This window comes from Neophocaena asiaeorientalis, unplaced genomic scaffold (assembly GCF_003031525.2).
Source record: "Neophocaena asiaeorientalis asiaeorientalis breed wild unplaced genomic scaffold, Neophocaena_asiaeorientalis_V1.1 scaffold29, whole genome shotgun sequence".
NCBI classification, from domain to species: domain Eukaryota; kingdom Metazoa; phylum Chordata; class Mammalia; order Artiodactyla; family Phocoenidae; genus Neophocaena; species Neophocaena asiaeorientalis.
In genome coordinates, this window is record NW_020174423.1 from 3,128,778 (window position 1) to 3,153,377 (window position 24,600).

At 38.3% G+C, this 24,600-nt stretch overlaps 1 protein-coding gene across 1 annotated transcript in view; it reads right to left on the reverse strand.

Annotated features, from left to right (window-relative positions):
• VPS13B (vacuolar protein sorting 13 homolog B) overlaps nt 1-24,600 on the reverse strand; it is an 816,084-nt gene that overhangs the window by 155,722 nt on the left and 635,762 nt on the right. The window contains exon 37 of the mRNA XM_024756522.1: nt 14,983-15,185. Within this exon, the coding sequence (XP_024612290.1) occupies nt 14,983-15,185 (203 nt within the window). The remainder of the gene's footprint in view (nt 1-14,982; nt 15,186-24,600) is intronic.

Genomic DNA, 24,600 nt, shown 5'->3' on the forward strand with positions numbered 1-24,600 from the left:
TATATTATTTTTTATTTTAATAACTTTATCTATTTTTCCTTCTTTCTTTCTTTCTCTCCCTTTTCTTCTGAGTGGGGGTGGCTGACAGAGTCATGGTGCTTCAGCCGGGTGTCAGGCCTGAGCCTCTGAGGTGAGAGAGCCAAGTTCAGGACATTGGTCCACCAGATACCTCCTGGCCCCAGGTAATATCAAACAGCGAAAGCTCTCCCAGAGCAAAAGCTCTCCCAGAGATCTCCATCTCAGCACTAAGACCCAGCTCCACTCAATGACCAGCATGCTAGAGTGCTGGACACCCTAAGCCAAACAACTAGCAAGACAGGAACACAACCCCACCCACTAGCAGAGAAGCTGCCTAAAATCATAGCAAGTTCAGAGACACTCCAAAACACACCACTGGATGTGGTCCTGCCCAACAGAAAGGCAAGATCCATCCTCATCCACCAGAACACAGGCACCAGTCCCCTCCACCAGGAAGCCTACACAACCCACTGAAACAAACTTAGCCACTGGGGCAGACACCAAAAACAATGGGAACTACGAACCTGCAGCCTGCAGAAAGGAGACCCCAAACACAGTAAGTTAAGCAAAATGAGAAGACAGAGAAATAAACAGCAGATGAAGGAGCAAGTTAAAACCCACCAGACCAAACAAATGAAGAGGAAATAGGCAGCCTACCCGAAAAAGAATTCAGAATAATGATAGTAAAGATGATCCAAAATCTTGGAAATAGAATGGAGAAAATACAAGAAACGCTTAACAAGGACCTAGAAGAACTAAAGAGCAAACAGTGATGAACAACACAATAAATGAAATTAAAAATACTCTAGATGGGATCAATAGCAGAATAACTGAGGCAGAAGAACGGATAAGTGACCTGGAAGATAAAAGAGTGGAAATAACTACTGCAGAGCAGAATAAAGAAAAAAGAATGGAAAGAATTGAGGACAGTCTCAGAGACCTCTGTGACAACATTAAACACACCAACATTGGAATAATAGAGGTCCCAAAAGAAGAGAAAAAGAAAGGGACTGTGAAACTATTTGAACAGATTATAGTTGAAAACGTCCCTAATATGGGAAAGGAAATAGTCAATCAAGTCCAGGAAGAACAGAGAGTCCCATACAGGATAAATCCCAGGAGAAACATGCCAAGACACATATTAAACAAAGTCTCAAAAATTAAATACAAAGAAAAAATATTAAAAGCAGCAAGGGAAAAGCAACAAATAATACACAAGGGAATCCCCATAAGGTTAACAGCTGATCTTTGAGCAGAAACTCTACAAGCCAGAAGGGAGTGGCAGGACATATTTAAAGTGATGAAAGAGAAAAACCTACAAACAAGATTACTCTACCCAGCAAGGGTCTCATTCAGATTCCATGGAGAAATTAAAAGGCTTACAGACAAGCAAAAGCTAAGAGAATTCAGCACCACCAAACCAGGTTTACAACAAATCCGAAAAGAACTTCTCTAGGCAGGAAACACAAGAGAAGGAAAAGACCTATGATAACAAACCCAAAACAATTAAAAAAATTAATAGGAACACACATATCAATAACTACCTAAAATGTAAATAGACTAAATGCTCCAACCAAAACACACAGACTGCCTGAAAAGATACAAAAACAAAACCTGTATATATGCTGTCTACAAGAGACCCACTTCAGACCTAGGGACACATATAGACTGAAAGTGAGGGGATGGAAAAAGATATTCCATGCAAATGGAAATGAAAGGAAAGCTGGAGTAGCAATTCTCATATCAGACAAAATAGACTTTAAAATAGAGACTATTACAAGAGACAAAGAAGGACACTACATAATGATCAAGGGATCAATCCAAGAAGAAAATATAACAATTGTAAATATTTATTCAAACAACATAGGAGTACCTCAATACTTAAGGCAAATGCTAACAGGGATAAAAGGGGAAATTGACAGTAACACAATCATAGTAGGGGACTTTAACACCCAACTTTCACCAATGGACATATCATCCAAAAAGAAAATAAGTAAGGAAACACAAGATTTAAATGATACATTAAACAAGATGGACTTAATTGATATTTACAGGACATTCCATCCAAAAACAACAGAATACACTTTCTTCTCAAGTGCTCATGGAACATTCTCCAGGATAGATCATATCTTGTGTCACAAATCCAGCCTTGGTAAATTTAAGAAAATTGAAATCATATCAAGTATGTTTTCAGACCACAACGTTATGAGACTAGATGTCAAGTACAGGAAAAATCTGCAAAAAATACAAACACATGGAGGTTAAACAATACACTACTAAATAACCAAGAGATCACTGAAGAAATCAAAGAGGAAATAAAAAAATACTTAGAAACAAAGGACAATGAAAGCACGACAAAACAAAATCTATGGGATGTAGCAAAAGCAGTTCTAAGAGGGAAGTTTATAGCAATACAATCCTCCCTCAAGAAAGAAGAAACATCTCAAATAAACCACCTAACCTTACACCTAAAGCAATTAGAGAAAGAAGAACAAAAAAACAGCAAAGATAGCAGAATGAAAGAAATCATAAAGATCAGATCAGAAATAAATGAAATAGAAATGAAGGAAACAACAGCTAAGATCAATAAAACTAAAAGCTGGTTCTTTGAGAAGATAAACAAAATTGATAAACCACTAGCCAGACTCATCAAGAAAAAAAGGGAAAAGACAAATCAATAGAATGAGAAATGATAAAGGAGAAGTAACAACTAACACTGCAGAAATACAAAAGATCATGACGGATTACTACAAGCAACTCTATGCCAATAAAATGGACAACCTGGACAAAATGCACAAATTCTTACAAAAGCACAACCGGCTGAGACTGAACCAGGAAGAAATAGAAAATATAAAGAGACCAATCACAAGCACTGGAATTGACACGGTGATTAAAAATCTTCCAATAAACAAAAGCCCAGGACCAGAAGGATTCACAGGGGAATTCTATCAAACATTTAGAGGAGAGCTAATACTTAGCCTTCTCAAACTCTTCCAAAATACAGCAGAGGGAGGAACACTCCCAAACTCATTCTATGAGGCCACCATCACCCTGATACCAAAAGAAGACAAAGATGTCACAAAAAAACAAAACTACAGACAAATATCACTGATGAACACAAAGGCAAAAATCCTCAACAAAACAGTAACAAACAGAACCCAACAGCATGTTACTTTTAACGTAACGTGATCATACACCATGATCAAGTGGGGTTTATCCCAGGAATGCAAGGATTCTTCAACATATGGAAATCAATCAATGTAATAAACCACATAAACAAACTGAAGGAGAAAAACCATATGATCATCTCAATAGGTGCAGAAAATGCTTTTGACAAAATTCAACACCCATTTATGATAAAAGCTCTGCAGAAAGCAGGCATAGGGGGAACTTACCTTAACAAAATAAAGGTCATATATGACAAACCCAGAGCCAACATCATTCTCAATGGTGAAAAACTGAAACCATTTCCACTAAGATCAGAAACAAGACAAGGCTGCCCACTCTCAGCACTATTACTCAACATAGTTTCGGAAGTTTTAACTACAGCAATCAGAGAAGAAAAAGAAATAAAAGGAATCCACATTGGAAAAGAAGAAGTAAAGCTGTCACTGTTTGCAGATGACATGATACGATACATAGAGAATCCTAAAGATGCTACCAGAAAACTACTAGAGCTAATCAATGAATTTGGTAAAGTAGCAGGATACAAAATTAATGCACAGAAATCTCTGGCATTCCTATACACTAATGATGAAAAGTCTGAAAGAGAAATTAAGGAAACACTCCCATTTACCATTGCAACAAAAAGAATAAAATACCTAGGAATAAACCTACCTAAGGAGACAAAAGACTTGTACACAGAAAACTATAAGACACTGAGGAAAGAAATTAAAGATGATACAAACAGTTGGAGAGATATAACGTGTCTTGAATAGGAAGAATCAACATTGTGAAAATGACTATACTACACAAAGCAACCTACAAATTGAATGCAATCCCTATCAAACTACCAATGGCGAGGCCTGAACCAAGACGGCAGAGTAGAAGGACGTGCTCTCACTCCCTCTTGAGAGAGCACCAGAATCACAACTAGGTGCCGCACAATCATCGACAGGAAGACACTGGAACTCAACAAAAAAGATACCCCACATCCAGAGACAAAGGAGAAGCCACAGTGAGATGGTAGGAGGGATGCAATCACAGCAAAATGAAATCCCATAACTGCTGGGTGGGTGACTCACAGACTGGAGAACAACTATACCACAGAAGTCCACCCACTGGAGTGAAGGTTCTGAGCCCCACGTCAGACTTCCCAACCTGGGGGTCTGGCAACGGGAGGAGGAATTCCTAGAGAATCAGACTTTGAAGCCTAGTGGGATTTGATTGCAGGACTTAGACAAGACTGGGGAAAACAGAGACTCCACTCTTGGAGGGCACACACAAAGTAGTGTGTGCATCGGGACCCAGAGGAAGGAGCAGTGACCACAGAGGAGACTGAACCAGACCTACCTGCTAGTGTTGGAGCGTCTCCTGCAGAGGTGGGGGGTGGCTGTGGCTCACCGTGGGGACAAGGACACTGGCAGAAGAAGTTCTGGGAAGTACTCCTTGGCGTGAAGCCTCCCAGAGTCTGCCATTAGCCCCACCAAAGAGCCCAGGTAGGCTCCAGTGTTGGGTTGCCTCAGGCCAAACAACCAAAAGGAAGGGAATCCTGCACCACCCATCAGGAGTCAAGCGAATTAAAGATTTACTGAGCTCTGCCCACCAGAGCAACAGTCAGCTCTACCTACCACCAGTCCCTCCCAACAGCAAACTTGCACAAGCCTCTTAGATAGCCTCATCCACCAGAGGGCAGACAGCAGAAGCAAGAAGAACTACAATCCTGCAGCCTGTGGAACAAAAAACACATTCACAGAAAGGTAGACAAGATGAAAAGGCAGAGGGCTTTGTACCAGATGAAGGAACAAGATAAAACCCCAGAAAAACAAATAAATTAAGTGGAGATAGGGAACCTTCCAGAAAAAGAATTCACAATAACGACAGTGAAGATGATCCAGGACCTTGGAAAAAGGATGGAGGCAAAGATCGAGAAGATGCAAGAAATGTTTAACAAAGACCTAGAAGAGCTAAAGAACAAACAAACAGAGATGAACAATACAGTAACTGAAATGAAATCTATACTAGAAGGAATTAATAGCATAATAACTGAGGCAGAAGAGCAGATAAGTGACCTAGAAGACAGAATGGTGGAATTCACTGCTGTGGAACAGAACAAAGAAAAAAGAATGAAAAGAAATGAAGACAGCCTAAGAGACCTCTGGGACAACATTAAACGCAACAACATTCGCATGATAGGGGTCCCAGAAGGAGAAGAGAGAGAGAAAGGAGCAGAGAAAATTTTGAAGAGATTATAGTCGAAAACTTCCCTAACATGGGAAAGGAAATAGCCACCCAAGTTGAGGAAGCGCAGTGAGTCCCATACAGGATAAACCCAAGGAGAAACACGTCAAGATACATAGTAATCAAATTGGCAAAAATTAAAGAGAAAGAAAATTATTGAAAGTAGCAAGGGAAAAATGACAAATAACATACAACGGAACTCCCATAAGGTTAACAGCTGATTTCTCAGCAGAAACTCTACAAGACAGAAGGGAGTAGCAAGATACACTTAAAGTGATGAAAGAACCTACAACCAACAGTACTTTACTCGGCAAGGATCTCATTCAGATTCGATGGAGAAGTCAAAAGCTTTACTGAGAGGCAAAAGCTAAGAGAATTCAGCACCACCAAACCAGCTCTACAACAAAAGCTAAGAGAATTCAGCACCACCAAACCAGCTCTACAACAAATGCTAAAGGAACTTCTTCTCTAAGTGGGAAACACTAGAGAAGAAAAGGACCCACAAAAACAAACCCAAAACAATTAAGGAAATGGTAATAGGAACATATGTATCAATAATTACCTTAAATGTGAATGGATTAAATGCTCCAACCAAAAGACACAGGCTTGCTGAATGGATAAGAAAACAAGACCCATATATAGGCTATCTAAAAGAGACCCATTTCAGACCTAGGGACCCATACAGACTGAACATGAGGGGATGGAAAAAGATATTCCATGCAAATGCAAATCAAAAGAAAAAAGCTGGAGGGCTTCCCTGGTGGCGCAGTGGTTGAGAGTCCGCCTGCCAATGCAGGGGACACGGGTTCGTGCCCCGGTCTGGGAAGATCCCACATGCCGTGGAGCGGGTGGTCCCATGAGCCATGGCCGCTGAACGTGCGCATGCGGAGCCTGTGCTCGCAACAGGAGAGGCCACAACAGTGAGAGGCCCACGTACCGCAAAAAAAAAAAAAAAAAAAAAAGCTGGAGTAGCAGTACTCATATCAGATCAAATAGACTTTAAAATAAAAATGTCACAAGAGACAAAGAAGGACACTACATAATGATCAAGGGATCAATCCAAGAAGAAAATATAACAATTATAAGTATATATGCACCCAACATAGGAGCACCTCAATATATAAGGCCACTGCTAACAGCTACAAAAGAGGGAATTGACAGTAATACAATAAGAGTGGGGGACTTTAACACCTCACTTACACCAATGGACAGATCATACAAAATGAAAATAAATAAGGAAACAGAAGCTTTAAATGACACAATAAACCAGACAGATTTAACTGATATTTATAGGACATTCCATCCCAAAACAGCAGATTACACTTTCTTCTCAAGTGTGCACAGAACATTCTCCAGGATATATCACATCTTGGGTCACAAATCAAGCCTCAGTAAATTTAAGAAAATTGAAATCATATCAAGCAACTTTTCTGACCACAATGCTATAAGACTAGATATGAATTACAGGGAAAAAAACTTAAAAAAAAGAAACACATGCAGGCTAAAGAATACATTACTAAATAACCAAGAGATCACTAAAGAAATCAAAGAGGAAATAAAAAAATACCTAGAGACAAATGACAATGAAAACATGATGATCCAAAACCTATGGGATGCAGCAAAAGAGTTCTAAGAGGGAAGTCTATAGCTATACAAGCCTACCTCAAGAAACAAGAAAAATCTCTAATAAACAATCTAACCGTTCACCTAAAGGAACTAGAGAAAGAAGAACAAACAAAACCCAAAGTTAGCAAAAAGACTGAAATCATAAAGATCAGAGCAGAAATAAATGAAAAAGAAACAAAGAAAACAATAGCAAAAATGAATAAAAGTAAAAGCTGGTTCTTTGAGTAGGTAAAGAAAATTGATAAACCATTAGGCAGACTCATCAAGAAAAAGAGGGAGAGGACTCGAATCAATAAAATTAGAAATGAAAAAGGAGAAGTTACAACAGACACTGCAGAAATACAAAGCATCCGAAGAGACTACTACAAGCAACTCTGTGCCAATAAAATGGACAACCTGGAAGAAATGGACAAATTCTTAGAAAGGTATAACCTTCCAAGACTGAACCAGGAAGAAACAGAAAATATAGACAGACCAATCACAAGTAATGAAATTGAAACTGTGATTAAAAATCATCCAACAAACAAAAGTCCAGGACCAGATGGCTTCACAGGTGGATTCTGTCAAACATTTAGAGAAGAGCTAACACCCATCCTTCTCAAACTCGTGCAAAAAATTGCGGAGGAAGGAACACTCCCAAACTCATTCTATGAGGCCACCATTACTCTGATACCAAAACCAGACAAAGATACTACAAAAAAAGAAAATTACAGACCAATATCACTGATGAATACAGATGCAAAAATCCTAAAGAAAATACTAGCAAAAGGAATTCAACAACATATTAAAAGGATCATACACCATGATCAAGTGGGATTTATCCCAGGGATGCAAGGATTCTTCAATATATGCAAATCAATCAATATGATACACCATATTAACAGATTGATTAACAATGTGACACACCATATTAACAAATTGAAATACCATATGATCATCTCAATAGATACAGAAATATCTTTTGAGAAAATTCAACACCAATTTATGATAAAAACTCTCCAGAAAGTGGGCATAGAGGGAACCTACCTCAACATAATAAAGGCCGTATTTGATAAACCCACAGTAAACATCATTCTCAATGGTGAAAAACTGAAAGCATTTCCTCTAAGATCAGGAACGAGACAAGGATGTCCACTCTCACCACTATTATTCAACATAGTTTTGGAAGTCCTAGCCACGGCAATCAGAGAAAAAAAAGAAATAAAGGGAATACAAATTGGAAAAGAAGAAGTAAAACTGCCACTGTTTGCAGATGACACGATACTATACATAGAGAATCCTAAAGATGCCACCAGAAAACTACTAGAGCTAATTAATGAATCTGGTAAAGTTGCAGGATACAAAATTAATACACAGAAATCTCTTGCATTCCTATACACTAATGATGAAAAATCTGAAAGAGAAATTAAGGAAACACTCCCATTTACCATTGCAAGTAAAAGAATAAAATACCTAGGAATAAACCTACCTAGGGAGACAAAAGACCTGTACGCAGAAGACTATAAGACACTGATGAAGGAATTAAAGATGATACCAACAGATGTAGAGATATACCATGCTCTTGGATTGAAAGAAGCAATATTGTGAAAATGACTATACTACCCAAAGTAATCTACAGATTCAATTCAATCCCTATCAAATTACCAATGGCATTTTTTACGGAACTAGAACAGAAAATCTTAAAATTTGTATGGTGACATCAAAGACCCCAAATAGCCAAAGCAGTCTTGAGGGAAAAAAATGGAGCTGGAGGAATCAGACCTCCTGACTTCAGACTATACTACAAAGCTACAGTAATCAAGAAAATATGATAGTGGCACAAAAACAGAAACACACATCAATGGAACAAAAAGAAAGCCCAGAGGTAAACCCACGCACCTATGGTCAACTAATCTATGACAAAGGAGGCAAGAATATACAATGGAGAAAAGACAGTCTCTTCAATAAGTGGTGCTGGGAAAACTGGACCACTACATGTAAAAGAATGAAATTAGAACACTCCCTTACACCATACACAAAAATAAACTCAAAATGTATTAGAGACCTTAATGTTAGACCGGACACTATAAAACTCTTAGAGGAAAACATAGGAAGAACACTCTTTGACATAAATCACAGCAAGATATTTTTTGATCCACCTCCTAGAGTAATGGAATTAAAAACAAAAATAAACAAATGGGACCTAATGAAACTTAAAAGCTTTTGCCCAGCAAAGGAAACCATAAACAAGATGAAAAGACAACCCTCAGAATGGGAGAAAATATTGCAAACGAATAAATGGACAAAGGATTAATCTCCAAAATATATAAACAGCTCATGCAGCTCAATATTAAAAAGAAAACAACCCAATCCAAAAATGGGCAGAAGATCTAAATAGACATTTCTCCAAAGAAGATATACAGATGGCCAAGAAGCATATGCAAAGCTGCTCAACATCACTATTAGAGAAATGCAAATCAAAACTACAATGAGGTGTCTCCTCACACCAGTTAGAATGGGCATCATCAGAAAATCTACAAACAACAAATGCTGCAGAGGGTATGGAGAAAAGGGAACCCTCTTGCACTGTTGGTGGGAATGTAAATTGATACAGCCACTATGGAGAACAGTATGGAGGTTCCTTAAAAAACTAAAAATAGAATTACCATATGGTCCAGCAATCTCACTACTGGGCATATACCCAGAGAAAACCATAATTCAAAAAGACACATGTACTCCAATGTTCATTGCAGCACTATTTACAATAGCCAAGTCATGGAAGCAACCTAAATGTCCGTCGACAGACGAATGGATAAAGAAGATGTGTTATATATATAATGGAATATTACTGAGCTATAAAAAAGAATGAAATTAGGTCATTTGTTGAGATGTGGATGGATCTAGAGAGTGTCATAGAGTGAAGTAAATCATAAAGAGAAAAACAAATATCGTATATTAACACATATATGTGGAACCTAGAAAAATGGTACAGATGAACTGGTTTGCAGGGCAGAAATTGAGACACAGACGTAGAGAACAAGCGTATGGACACCAAGGGGGGAAAGCCGCGGGGTGGTGGTGGTGGTGGTGTGATGAATTGGGCGATTGGGATTGACATGTATACACTGATGTGTATAAAACTGATGATTAATAAGAAGCTGCTGTATAAAAAAATTAAATAAAAAATTAAAAAAAAAAAGAAAAGTGAGGAATTCACCTAGATCTGTTAGGCAAAATGTGTGATAAACCCTTGGTATGACTTTCCTAGCCCTGAGAGATCTTTTAAAAGTTCAGTATGAGACTCCTTATCAAAATTTCACACACACACATAAGAAGTCTGTATCATCAATGATAGTTATATAAATCATCAGGCCAAGTTTACTGAGACCAGACTTATTTTGCAAACAAACTACTCTTAATTTGGTTTCATTTGGTAAAAATGACGGTAATTTTAGAGAGAAAAAGATTATGTTTCAGTGAATATTAAATTCTGGTTTTGTTAATGGGGGGTCTGTATTTATTAAGACTTAACCTCCTAGGTAGTTCCCTGCTGTCATGCTATATTAATGTAAAGTTTAATTGAAGGACACTCTAAGTTTGTTTCAGAAGTTTATCTTAGTAATCTATCTTTGAATGAAGATCAGATGCCCCAGGACCTGGAACCAGGAGTTTGTGCATGCTGAAACAGACATAATTTAAAGACTATCTCCAACCTGGACGGAAGGACACTTATCAGGTACTCTTAACTAGCTCATGAACAGTGAAACTGAAGGGAATGACTCCTGGATTAATTTCCACTCACAAAGGGCCCCTGCAGTGGACTGGCCTATGGAGAGTGTGGCTGACCTCAAAATCACCTTAAAACAATGCTCAAACAAAAGAGAAACTACACTCATACTAGGATGAGAACAAGACGACATCAGAAGTAGACAGCTTGCCCAAGATCCTGGACCTGACTCGTATGATCATTTATAATGTTTTCTTGACTTCTTGGACCCTTCCATATGAATCACATGTTTTCCTATCATGGGGCATGATCCTATGCTAGTGTTTTTTTTTTTTTCCTATGCTAGTTTTAAAAATCAATCCAGTTGTTGGGTTTGTGGCCAATTACCTGTGTCTGGTACTTCTGGGTTACCTTGGTGGATTTCTCTACTCCACGGCTCTAATTGGTTGGCTCTTAGGAAATTTATTCTAGAAGAGAGAAATTATAGTCCTATTGAGGCCACTATTAATATTACTAGGTGAGATCCCCTCACCTAGCCAATTAATGATCCTACTCTGACTCTGGCCATAAATTTTTCTTTATTACTCAGGCTCAGTCATAGCAACAAGCAAAATTTCAGCCAAGGAATAAGACCTCCCACAATCATGGGATGGATTTATGTAGTTAACACCAGGCCATGGTAATTTAAGTTTAAAGGCTCCTCTATGTTGGGAACAATTAAATCATAGTAAGGATAATCAGTCTAGTAACACTAGGAAACTGGGCTGGGTGCCTTATGGACAGTGCCAATATAAAATTTACCTTAAAGATAAGGATTGGTACAGAACAGACTAAGTCAGACAACCTGGGATATACTGGGCCACACCTAATGGAAGCTTGCTTAATTCTTACTTATGACTTCACTACTACTGCTAGCTATGTTATCTGTAATTCACCTGTTTTACAAAATTGTTGTTTCTTACATTACCAAATGTGTGACTGAGCCTGTCATAAAATGATGATATATGGTTCCATGTAAGATCAATGATGGTAACAGTGTAACTCTAGATATGGGGAGAAGCAACAAGAGGGAATATTTTCCTGGACTGTAAGAGACTAGTAAGACAGGTGGTCCAGAGACTTTTTGGCTACTCCTGTGGCCTAGTCCAGTAAGAGCACATTGAGTAGCCTATCAGAAAACTCTTTTCCAGGCCTTGGAATGAGCATTCTTAGCCCCATGGATTGAAATGGTCATGAAATACCCCCGCAAACCATGGTCAAATTTATGACCATGAAGGGGCCCTGCTGACTGGAAAGCAGCACTTGCCATTGGCACTTGCTGTCTGTCTCTACAAAGATTAAATCATGAGCCACTGCAGCTGCTGACCTTCAATACCCCCGGAAAGGAGTTCACAGTTGACATCAGGAATGAGGCAGTCTGTTCTCTGGGAAAAACTGGCAGAACAGGCCTTCAGACAGTTAGATATTTTCAGGAGAAGATTTTTTGAGCCGAAATTCTTGCATCTTCTCATAACTAGAGAAACACTAACATCATTAACGGTGACATCTGCTTTGTCTATAAAGGAGAATATTACAATTAAAAGTCAAAATGGAAAAAAAAAACCAACAAAAAACAAACTACCAATGGCATTTTCCACAGAACTAGAACAAAAACTTTCACAATTTGTATGGAAACACGAAAGACCCCGAAGAGCCAAAGCAATCTTGAGAAAGAAAAACAGAGCTGGAGGAATCAGGCTCTTGGACTTCAGACTATACTACAAAGCTACAGTAATCAAGACAGTATGGTACTGGCACAAAAACAGAAATATAGATCAACGGAACAGGATAGAAAGCCTAGAGATAAACCCACACAATATGGTCACCTTATTTTTGATAAAGGAGGCAAGAATATACAATGGATAAAAGACAGCCTCTTCAATAAGTGGTGCCAGGAAAACTGGGGAGCTACACGTAAAAGAATGAAATTAGAACACTCCCTAACACCATACACAAAAATAAACTCAAAATGGATTAAAGACCTAAATGTAAGGCCAGACACTATAAAACTCTTAAGAGGAAAACATAGCCAGAACGCTCTGACATAAATCACAGCAAGATCCTTTTTGAACCACCTCCTAGAGAAATCGCGATAAAAACAAAAGTAAACAGATGGGATCTAATGAAACTTAAAGCTTTTGCACAGCAATGAAAACCATAAACAAGATGAAATGACAACCCTCAGAATGGGAGAAAATATTTGCAAATGAAGTAACTGACAAAGGATTAACCTCCAAAATATACAAGCAGCTCATGGAGCTCAATATCAAAAAAACAAACAACCCAGTCCAAAAATGGGCAGAAGACCTAAACAGACATTTCTCCAAAGAAGATATACAGATTGCCAACAAACACATGAAAAGATGCTCAACATCACTAATCATTAGAGAAATGCAAATCAAAACTACAATGAGGTATCACCTCACACGGGTCAGAATGGCCATCATCAGAAAATCTACAAATAATAAATGCTGGAGAGGGTGTGGAGAAAAGGGAACCCTCTTGCACTGTTGGTGGGAATGTAAATTGATACAGCCACTATGGAGAACAGTATGGAGGTTCCTTAAAGAACTAAAAATGGAACTACAACACGACCCAGCAATCCCACTACTGGGCATATATACCCTGAGAAAACCATAATTCAAAAAGAGTCATGTACCAGAATGTTCACTGCAGCTCTATTTACAATAGCCAGGACTTGGAAGCAACCTAAGTGTCCATCAACAGATGAGTGGATAAAGAAGATGTGGCACATATATACAATGGAATATTACTCAGCCATAAAAAGAAACGAAAGTGAGTTATTTGTAGTGAGGTGGATGGACCTAGAGTCTGTCATACAAAGTGAAGTAAGTCAGAAAGAGAAACACAAATACCATATGCTAACACATATATATGGAATCTAAAAAAAAAATGGTTTTGACAAACCTAGGGGCAGGACAGGAATAAAGACGCAGATGTAGAGAATGGACTTGAGGACATGGGGAGGGGGAAGGGGAAGGTGCGACGAAGTGAGAGAGTGGCATTGACGTATATATACTACCAAATGTAAAACAGATAGTTAGTGGGAAGCAGCTGCATAGCACAGGGAGATCAGCTCAGTGCTTTGTGCCCACCTAGAGGGGTGGGATAGGGAGGGTGGGAGGGAGGCGCAAGAGGGAGGGGACATGGGGATATACGTATGCATTTAGCTGATTCACTTTGTTATACAGCAGAAACTAACACAACACTGTAAAGCAATTATACTCCAATAAAGATGTTAAAAAAAAAAAAGAACACATTCACATTCTATCCAAATAGAAAATTATCAAGAAATAAGTTGGATATCCTCACACATTCAATACTTGGCTGCAACTCAAATGCATAAAAGGTTGCAATGTAAGGTTATATATTATGTTAGCCATCAGACATCATAATAGCTAACGACCTGTCATTAGGAAATGGTTCTTAAATTACTGCTGATGACACTGCTTGAGACAGGCTGACTACTTTGTAATTAGAAAAGTCTACACATAGAAAAAAGTTTATTGACTCAGAAATTCCAAACATGTCCACACAAAACTTGTACACAAATGTTCATAGCAGCATTGCTCATAATAGCTAAAAGTGGAAAGAATCTAAACAACCATTAATTGCTGAATGGATAAATAAAATGAGGTATATCCATACAATGGAGTATTATTTGGTCATAAAAAGGAATAAAGCAGTGGCACCTGCAAAAACATGACTGAACCTTGAAAACATTATGCTAAGTGAAAGAAGCCATTCACAAAAGACCACATTTCATATGATTCCATTTACATGAAATGTCCAGAAAAGTCAAATATATAGAGAAAGAAAATAGTTAGTGGTTGCCTAGTTCTGGAGAGGGAATTGGAGGATAATGGGGAGTGAATGCTAATGGATAAAGGGTTTTGGAGGTGGGTGTGTGAAAATGTTTTAAAATGGATTGCTGTGATGACCACACGACTGTGAATATAGTAAAAAACCACTGAATCGTATTCTTTAATTAGGTGAACTGTATGGTTTGTGAATTATATCTCAATAAAGCTGTTAAAAAAGTTTAGTAAAACGGCAATCTGACAATACCCTTTTCTCACCACACCAAGATTTAAAATTTAATGAAACGGTTCAAACAATGAACAAAGACTAGTTTAAAACTTATGGGAAAAATGGGGCCAATCCCAACAGACCTGCAGCAGACCTCCTCTTAAATCAATGGATATTTTTGGTATGGACTGTTCTGGGCCTGGATTGCCACTGTGTTTACACCATTTAGCTTCCAGATTGGCAGTAGCACAACATGGTCCTATCAGAATCCGACTTCTTTCTTTGAGACTTGTTTTAAGGAGAAAATCATTTACACTGAGTAGAAATGATGATCCAAGAATTACACCTGGAAAAAAAAAAAAGAAGGGATGAAGAGGGGTATATGTTATAATTCTTCCTTGTCAAAGAAAAAGTATGTTTGGGTAAGAACTATCTGCATGTTTTAAGAGTATTAACTCATCCTGTGTCAGAGTTTTCTTTTCAGTTGGCTTTTCCCCACAGTTTCATGCCATTTATATAGAATTCTAGTTATGAAGCAGGTATACCTCACTCACATTCCTAACAAAGCAATATTTGCCAAAACGTTATGACTTTTTCCATGTGTGAGCATTTTAAGTTTTATGAGTAGAGACATTTTCATTAAATTGTGCAAGTTTTTCAAACACTACATTTAAGAATGAGAACAACTGCTTCATTTGTCTATTGTTAACATGATGGGAGAGGGCAATTTTCTGTGATTTCTTGTAGTAACAGAGTACAGTATATTACTTTGAGAGACACTCAAGTTTTTGACTGGCCCATGTTAAAATTCAAAACAATCAAAATATATAACATGTGTTTTCTAAAAATTTTAGTTTAATCCAAACTTCACACATCATAACCACTTGAAGTTTACAAAGTCTTAAAAACAGATAGTGGCAGGTTAGATTTATGAGAAAAACTATATGCTATAGTTCAAAGTAAATATACCCAGAAAAGGAATACACTTTAAAATGTAGCTTTTCTTTTGAACTTAAATTTGAAGTGTAGATCAAAACCTTTTCATAAAACCAATGGCACACTTTAAGATATTTCGATGCAAAGTTAGAGTGGTGGGGTTAACTTTCCCCTAAGGAGCTCATATTCTGAATTGTCATTGTGAATATTGAATTTCACCAGACCACATATGTAATGCCCATGGCTTATTTTTCTAATGATATTTGATCCTTAAAACAGATGAAAGAGGGAGTCAAGATGGCATACTAGGAGGACGCGGAATTCCTGTCTCCTCACAACTAGGGCACCTACCAGGTACTGGTGGGGGATCACGGACACTTAAGGGGATGGGAGGAACCCCCAGTGACGGGGTAGGACATGGGGTGCGGGGAGAGTGAAGGGGGAGAAGTGGAGGCGGGGTGGGACCGGCGCCCCTGAGGGGCTGCTGGGGGAGGGGAAGGGATCCCAAGCCGGAAGCGGGAAATTGGGGAACCTTTGGGAGGGCAGAGGATCAAAAGGGAGCATGGCCAGGTTTCCCCTGCCTACTTGGACCCCTAGGAACCTGCTGAGATCCCGGGCCTGATCCTCTGCTGACAGAGGCCCCTCCAGCCACGAGGGTCCTGAAGGAGTGGGAGGGAGGGAAGGGGGAGCAAAAGTAAAGGCCAGACCTCTGGGACCAGCACCCCTGAGGGGTAGCAGGGGGAGGGGAGGAGTTCCTACATCCAGAGGGACCCACCCACAGTTAGGGGTCCAGTGGCCAGTGGGAAGCAGCTGCATAGCACAGGGAGATCAGCTCGGTGCTTTGAGACCACCTAGAGGGGTGGGATGAGGGTGGGAGGGAAGACGCAAGAGGGAGGGGATATGGGGATATACGTATAGCATATAGCTGATTTACTTTGTTATACAGCAGAAACTAACACAACATTGTAAAGCAATTATACTCCAATAAAGATGTTAAAGGAAAAAAAAACTTAGAGATGAAAGATTAAAAAACACCTTAGGCCCACACCATACACGTTTCAAAGTAGAGTACCCACGTTGGCGTTTCAACTCTGTGGAGACTTGAAAACTGCATATATGTTGTATGTTCCTACTGTAGAAATAAGACACAGAACTTCTAATCTTCCATAGAGGACAATCACACTCACAAAAGCATTAGGGTTAAGACTTTTGTTAAAAATTATGATGGTGAAAATCAATTTCTTAAATTTGTTCATCAAATACATAGTGGCACTAAGACTTCACTTCATTTACACAATTTTATTGATTCAGGGTTACACTTAAAGAAAAAATAGGAATTCCCTGGTGGCGCAGTGGGTGAGAGTCCGCCTGCCGATGCAGGGGACACGGGTTTGTGCCCCGGTCCGGGGGGAAATCCCACATGCCGCGGAGCGGCTGGGCCCGTGAGCCACGGCCGCTGAGCCTGTGCGTCTGGAGCCTGTGCTCCGCAACGGGAGAGGCCACAGCAGTGAGAGGCCCGCGTACCGAAAAAAAAAAAAAAAAAAAAAGAAAAAAGAGAACAGTAAATAAAAAAATTGAAACAGGCCCTCAAATACCCAAGAATCAAAAATTATCTTTATTAATGGAGCTTAGAACTTAAGTCACAATTTCTGACTTAACTGCATTACATTTCCTAAAATATTTACTTCTCAACAGTAAGTACTTGCTAAATGAAACACACCAATTCATTATTCAAAAATTTGTCATAATGGGAGTATACAAGTATAGGCTTAATTCAGTACAGTCATCTAGCAAATGAGCATTAAGGGAATGTCAGAATTACGATACCCTTTGTTCTCAAATACATGCATCTTCGTACTACCCTGCAATGAAATACCCAATTATCTGGTGGTAATGTTAATGTGAATGCTCTATTGGTCCGTCACACGAGAAGTGTTTAATATCAAAGCTCTCCTAGGGTTTTTTAAAAATCTTATTTAATGTTCATCATTCTCATCAGGCACCCATATTGGATAATTTTGGAACCCACTTTGACGGTTCACTCTTAGATAGGTTTCCAAGACTTACCAATTTCTATATCATTTTACCCAACTCTTATTATTTTAAAACATGAAGGAAGCGAGACCTTAGTAATCTAAGTGACCAAAAGGGAAGATCACACCACCTTCACCAGTAGATTGTGACCATCCCGGAGGCAAGGATCATCTTATGCAGTATAGGACTAGTCAAGACAATAGTTATTCAGGACATACCCTACTGTACTAAATGACAGTTTAGAATCTGATCCTATTTTCAGCTGTCACAATATATTTCTTAATTGACAGGCAGGAAAGAAAAGTGCTTAAATCTTTGCCATTCTTCATTTTGCATCATTGTATCACAGAATAGTAATGCTGGATGGAAGAGACCTTAGAAGCCATCTTTCCAAGTCCCTTCCTCTAAAAAAAAATAAAGAAAGAAAAAACGAAACCCTTTTTATTTTGAAATAATGTTAGATCTACCTAGAAGTTGCAAAAATATACAGAGTTCTCATGTATCTTTCACCCAGCTATGTAACTATAGTACAGACACTGAAATCAGGAAATTCACTTTGGCATAACACTATTAAGTAATCTACAGATTTTATTTAAATTTAGCCATTTTCTTCACTAATGTCCTTCTTCTGGTCCAGGATGCTATCTAGGATCCTTAGTCTCCTTTAATCAGTGACAGATCCTCTAGCTTTTTTTTTTTGTCTTTCATGACCTTGAGTCTCTTCAATAGTCCAGGCCAATTATTTTGCAGAATATCTTTCAATTTGGGTTTATCTGATGTTCTCCCTTTAGAATGAGGTTATATGCATTTTTGGCCAGAATACCAGAGAAGTGATACCCTTCTCAGTGCATGGGGAAAGTGATATTGATGTTTTACTACTTGCTGGTGATACTAATGTTCATCACATGGCTAAAGTGGTGTCTGCCAGATTTCGCCACTGTGAAGTGGTTATTCTTCCATTTGTAAACAATAAGTATCCTGTGGAGAGATATCTGAAGATTATGCAAATATCCTCTATTACATCAAACTTTTACCCATTAATGTTAGCATCCATTAATGCTTCTTGCCTGCAACAATTACTACTGTGGTGCGTGGTAATGTTGATTTCCTATTTCTCTTACTCTTCTACAATTATTAACTAGTATTCTATAGTCAAAAGAGCTGTCCCTTCTACTCTATTTATTAGTTCAATTATTTATCTATACCAGTATGGACTCATAGATATTTATTTTATGGGTCCTAATCTAATACTCTCTTTATTTTACTTTGTTGCTTAAATTGAACCAGCTTTGGCCATTGGGAACCCCTCCAAGCTGGTTCCTGTGTCACTGTGATTACCCTATCATTTTTTGAGAGCTTCTTTACTTTCTGGCCACAAGATGTTTCAGGCTCAGTTGTATTTTTCCCATCCCATCTCTGGCATCAGTCATTTCTCCAGAGCTTTGGTTTCTTTTGCTGAAGAATGGCATCTCGAAACCAAAATCTGGGTGGTAGGTATGCTCATTGCTGCTAGGGTATCACTGTTTCTAGGGCCTCTCAGCAGAGAGGGCTAAGAAGTATATGTGCGTCTACTGCCCATGTATACACACACATCTATATTACTGTATCTATCAGTAAATATATTAAAAATCATGGATTCATACTGATGCCTCTGGTTCTAATCCAAAACCACAGGATTTGTTTTCTAGCCTATTCCCTTTTCTTATTTGTAATCTCTTCCTACAACAGTGAGAAAGCTGCAGAGTACTCCTTCTGATGTGTTGATGTCTGATCATCCCTAAAACATCACTTTGGAGAGAGTGGTCAAAATTAAAGCAAAAGAACTAAGACAGAAACAAAGGACAGCTTTATTAAAGCAAAGGTAATTATCTATCAAAGAAAAGACTATCAAAAGCAAGGGCTGATATTTATCCCTAGAAGGCTCATTAAGAATGGGCTTGACAGCATTTTTTCTGGAGCATACAGAAGAACGAGATTACCTTTCTCCTCTATGGCACTTCTCATTTATACGAAGATATTTGTAAGCATACGATAAAATCTTCTTTGTAGAAGTAACTTAATACATACAGAATCTGAACCTTACTGGATATTTCTACTGTGCAGCAATGGCCTCAAAATACTGATACTGTACTAAGTTTCTGAGGTTTTGCCTTAAAACTAGAACTGGAATGACAAAATTTGCATCATGATTCCTTACCGTATATTCCTCAGAAAGTGCCTATCCCTTCTCAAAGAAGAACGTGAGTAGGGTTGGTGGAAGGTCCTTCTTAACTCCTGAAAGTTACACAACTAGAAGTATTGATATTTATCAGCTAGGGTGAGGAGGGATATAAGAAAAAAATTCTAGACTTGCATTTTTACATGAAAACAATCAAAATGTTGACAGCTTTTGTGTTACTGTGTACACTGTTAAACACATGAACATTTTCCTACTGTCATACAAATTCTATTCTTTCTTGCTTGGGTAGACAGAATGAGATACCTAGAATTCTCAGGAGAGTAAAGGTAAAGGTAGGGACTGAGACCTTGGGAAAATGGCCTAGAAACAGGAAGCCAATGGCCGGGCAAACATTTGGGAGCCTGAAACAAGAAGAAAGAAGGTGGGTCAGACTCAGGTGAGCACTGAGGAGGGCAGGAGGAGACACAATGTGCCTGAAATACAAGAGACTTTACAGTTGAGGCAGGCACTGACCCAGCTACAGCTATATTCCAGCAATAGCAGAATTTAACGACTGGTTTTCTAGAAAGTAGACTAGTAGGCCTAGGAACCTGCCGAAATTTCTAGATTTTCAGGTTTGATACTCTCTGGAGTTTGATCTAGTTCAAGGATGAACATGAGGCTTAATGAAAACCAATGAGGTACAATAATACTTTGGGGAGAGTAACGTTTCCTCTTGGTTTCCAGTTTTGAAGGCAAGAAAATGAAGGTGTTAGAGCTGCTGGCTGTCACCATGTGTCAGCTATTTCAGTGAACTTCTTTACTATAATGGCTTTAAGGATAATTTCTTATGATGGTATCCATAACCACGCCTAATTTCTTAAATAAGTGCTACTCCCATGCTTCTGTCTATAAGGAATTTGGATATACTGGATCACCTCCAACTTGATATTTATGCATGCATGCATTACTCATTCAACCAACGTTTATTGGTTATCTACCATATATTGGGTATATACAAAGATAAAGTGAATAATTTGCAATTTTCTTTCACATTACAAGATTTTTCCTTTTTTAGCCTCAAGTTCTGAAATCTCAGTAAGCATTAGAGGGAAAAAAAGACAACCAACAACATTTATAATTTTGACTCTGTTCAGCAAGTGAACTGTTGAAAAACACAAATACTTCCCTAATCATACAAACACTTTTAGTATTTGCTTTTTATTCACTTTATGTGCTGTCAATTCTTTCACTCTAATCAAATACTTAATTGAATACCTACGTGTTGAGTCGCTGTTCTTTTCTTTACCCCTTCATTTCTCCAATAGCCTACCCCTCACTCTATTCTTACTCTTTTCTAATCCTTTATAGTTTGTACTTGCCTATTTCTCAGGTCTACCAGCATTGATCATGGGCTCGTATGAACACAAAGGGGATATTGAGAATTTAAGATGCTAATGTTGGCAGTGAGGATACAGGAACAGGCGCTGCCTAAAGGCGTTACGGAAACACATGACCTATAGATATAAACGTGCCCTGCCTGGTCCCTTCTGTCTCCTTTCTTTTCTTTCATGTCATACACCTACATGGAAATTAGGGAATTAGGCATGGTTTGCTTTTGAGACACATAAGTAGTTTAACTCATCCCCATGTGCCTACCTGCCCACTACACTTGCTACACACACCAGCCTGCTGTGGCTTTGCTCCTCAACGAGGGGATCCAGTTACTTGCAGCACCACAGAAAGGTTCACCCACAAGTACCAGTTTTTAAGTTTAACAGAGTCTCCGTTTCCTTTTGAACATTTCCTGCTGCATTTTTAAAAGGGTACAACAAAATAATAGAGAAGCATGTTAGTTCAAGTGGTTTTAATCTTGGTGTAAATGACCAGTAATAAGAGATTATGGTGATCACTTAATAATAAAGCGTGGTGATAAATTTCACAAAGGGTCATTTGTGAATGGTAAAGCAAAGTTCACACTTTTACCACAATCTGTGAAAATAATCCCTGGGACTCGTGACAGAGTTATTAATTCTCCTTTCCCCATTCTTTTACTCTGTGAGAAGCTGGCCTATGGGACATCATCCCTTCCTTTTTGTTTCTTTCAATTGGGAAACATACTAAGTATCTTCCTTGGGATAAAATGAATCTTATTTTATATATCACCACACATATAAACCCAGGGCCACAGAGAATACTCAGAGTTCATGTAAGATGGATACTTATACATTCAAAATCCGGAATAAATGGCAACAGAAAGGGAGTAAAGGCCTGTGTTATTTTTCTTCCTAATGGACTAATAATGCAAGGTGGGACAAATGACTATAAGTAAAAATTATAAAAAACTAACTTCTTAGCATTGGAACATTGGAAAAGGCTGAATAATTTTGTGAAGTTTTACCACTCCTCTACCCCTGTGTGTGTGTGTGTCTGTGTATGTGTGTGTGTGTTTACATATAAGCAAATATGACAAGATGTTTATATTTGTTCTAGCTCATGAGTATATAAGCATTTGATGTATTATCCTTTATATTTTCTGTACTTTTAATTTTTCCCTTAAATTTCCAAAAATGATGAGAGAAGAAAAGAAAGAAAAAAATTAAAGAAATATGTTACAAAAGTGTAAGATTTAGAATGGTCACAAACTTTAAAAGCATGATTATTAAAGCTATTTATGCAATCACTGATCAGGTCATTTTTTAAAATTTAATTTTGAAATAATTTCAGGCTTTCAGCAAAGTTAATATCTTTCATTGCAGCTTCCCTTAATGTTAACAACTTACATCAACTATAGAATGAGTCTCAGAAGCCAGAAAATTAACATCTATACGCTACTAACTAAACCATAGACCATGTTTGAATTTCACCAGTTTCTCCCTTCATGTCCTTTTCTTGTTCCAGGATCCAATCCAGGATCCTACCTTGCTTTTCATGACTGTGGGATAAGGTCAGTTTTGACTGAGTATATTACCTCTTCTCTCTACCTCCTTCCATTCAATAGAATGCTTTTCTGCCTGATTCTTCCATTGGCTTCTTTCAAAAATCTGTGTTTATATATTTAATTTCAGCTCTAGCAAACTAATGGCAGGCACTTAATTAAACTAAATGAGGTGTATCAACATTGAGAAGTAATTTCAGAAACAACTTGTGTGATAAATAGAAATAATCTTGGTTTGTTTGCATACTGACATACTTTTCATTGAGTGTAAAAATCTAGTTCAAGGAACAAACAGTTGACCTTTAAAATACTCCTTCAGAAGACTAATAAATGGAAACCACTTGCTTTGGAGAATGTTTACAAAATGCTGCCAGCCCTACATTGTCGGTCTCTACTAGACCTTTACTAGGGCTCCTACTCTCTACATGCTGACTGTGCAAAGTGTAATCTACAGCAAGCTTCTGTATGTCTTTAGAAAGGGTACTCAATGATGACATGTGCTATCAAAGCAGATCCAGGTATTTTTATCCAGCTGGAAATAATCTAAGGATACTAGGAAATCAGCAAGCATGTGTTAGATACATCCAGAAGTCGATTTGCGTAACAGTGAAGCATGAGGATGACTCAAAAAGTGAGGAAGAAAAATTTTTGTAAGCATGATCCATAAAAAGATGACCATAAATGACTAGATGACTAGAAAAAAAATTCTGTGAGTCTGGTCCACTAAAGAGATGATTAGGAATCTTTTCATTTCTAGTTTCTTCAACTAATTATGTTGAAGCACATAAAAAATGGCACTTGGGTATTTTTATTTTATTTTATTTTTTTGGCCGCACCATGTGGCATGCAGGATCTTAGTTCCCCGACCAGGGATCGAACCCATGTGCCCTGCAGTGGAAGCATGGAGTCTTAACCACTGGACGGCCAGGGAAGTCCCTGCACTTGGGTAGTTTAACCATGAAAATAGCTTGCTTTCCCCCTCTTGATCAGAATATGTAAGTGTTTCAGATCCTACTTAATTACATTCTATTTTGTAATAAGCCTATATCTGCATCTGTTATTATAGTAAGTTGTAACATAGGATAAGATTAATAAATGAAACAAAATACAACAAAACTGTCAGAGAGCTACATGGACACAGATGTTTAAGCTGAAAGGGATGCTGGTGCTCCCCAACAAAGTTCCTAAAAAGTCTAGTCCTCAAAATGAGAGTCCAAGTGGGTGGTCGACCTGCTAACACGTATCCCTTCTCTAAGGCACTTGAGATTTCTCATGGGTGGGATTTCCAGTCCTCAGGGACTCTCATCTAGTCCTTATCAGTGAGTAAAAGCTGGGACTTCTAGTCTAATCCAAACCTCTTCTTTTGGACATAAGAAAATGACAAGTAGCAGGAATAGGATTTTATTTTTCTTTCATATGAAGAAAGGGAGAATTACTCATGGAAGACAAAAATGTCTATTGAGTTGGCTATTTATACTTGGCCCTTGTCTGGGAAAGGTATTTTTTCGAGAAATGTTTTAAAACTCTCAGATCCTAGAAAAACTGAACTGAAAATACCAAAGGGTGACGGTGGATACGCTTTGCCTCTTTCTTCCCCTCCCTCCAATGCTTACTGCCACCATGCTTACTGTTTTCACAGTTGTGTCAGTGTATTAGGAAAATAAAACTTGATTGGATCATGTGGCTATGTTAAAA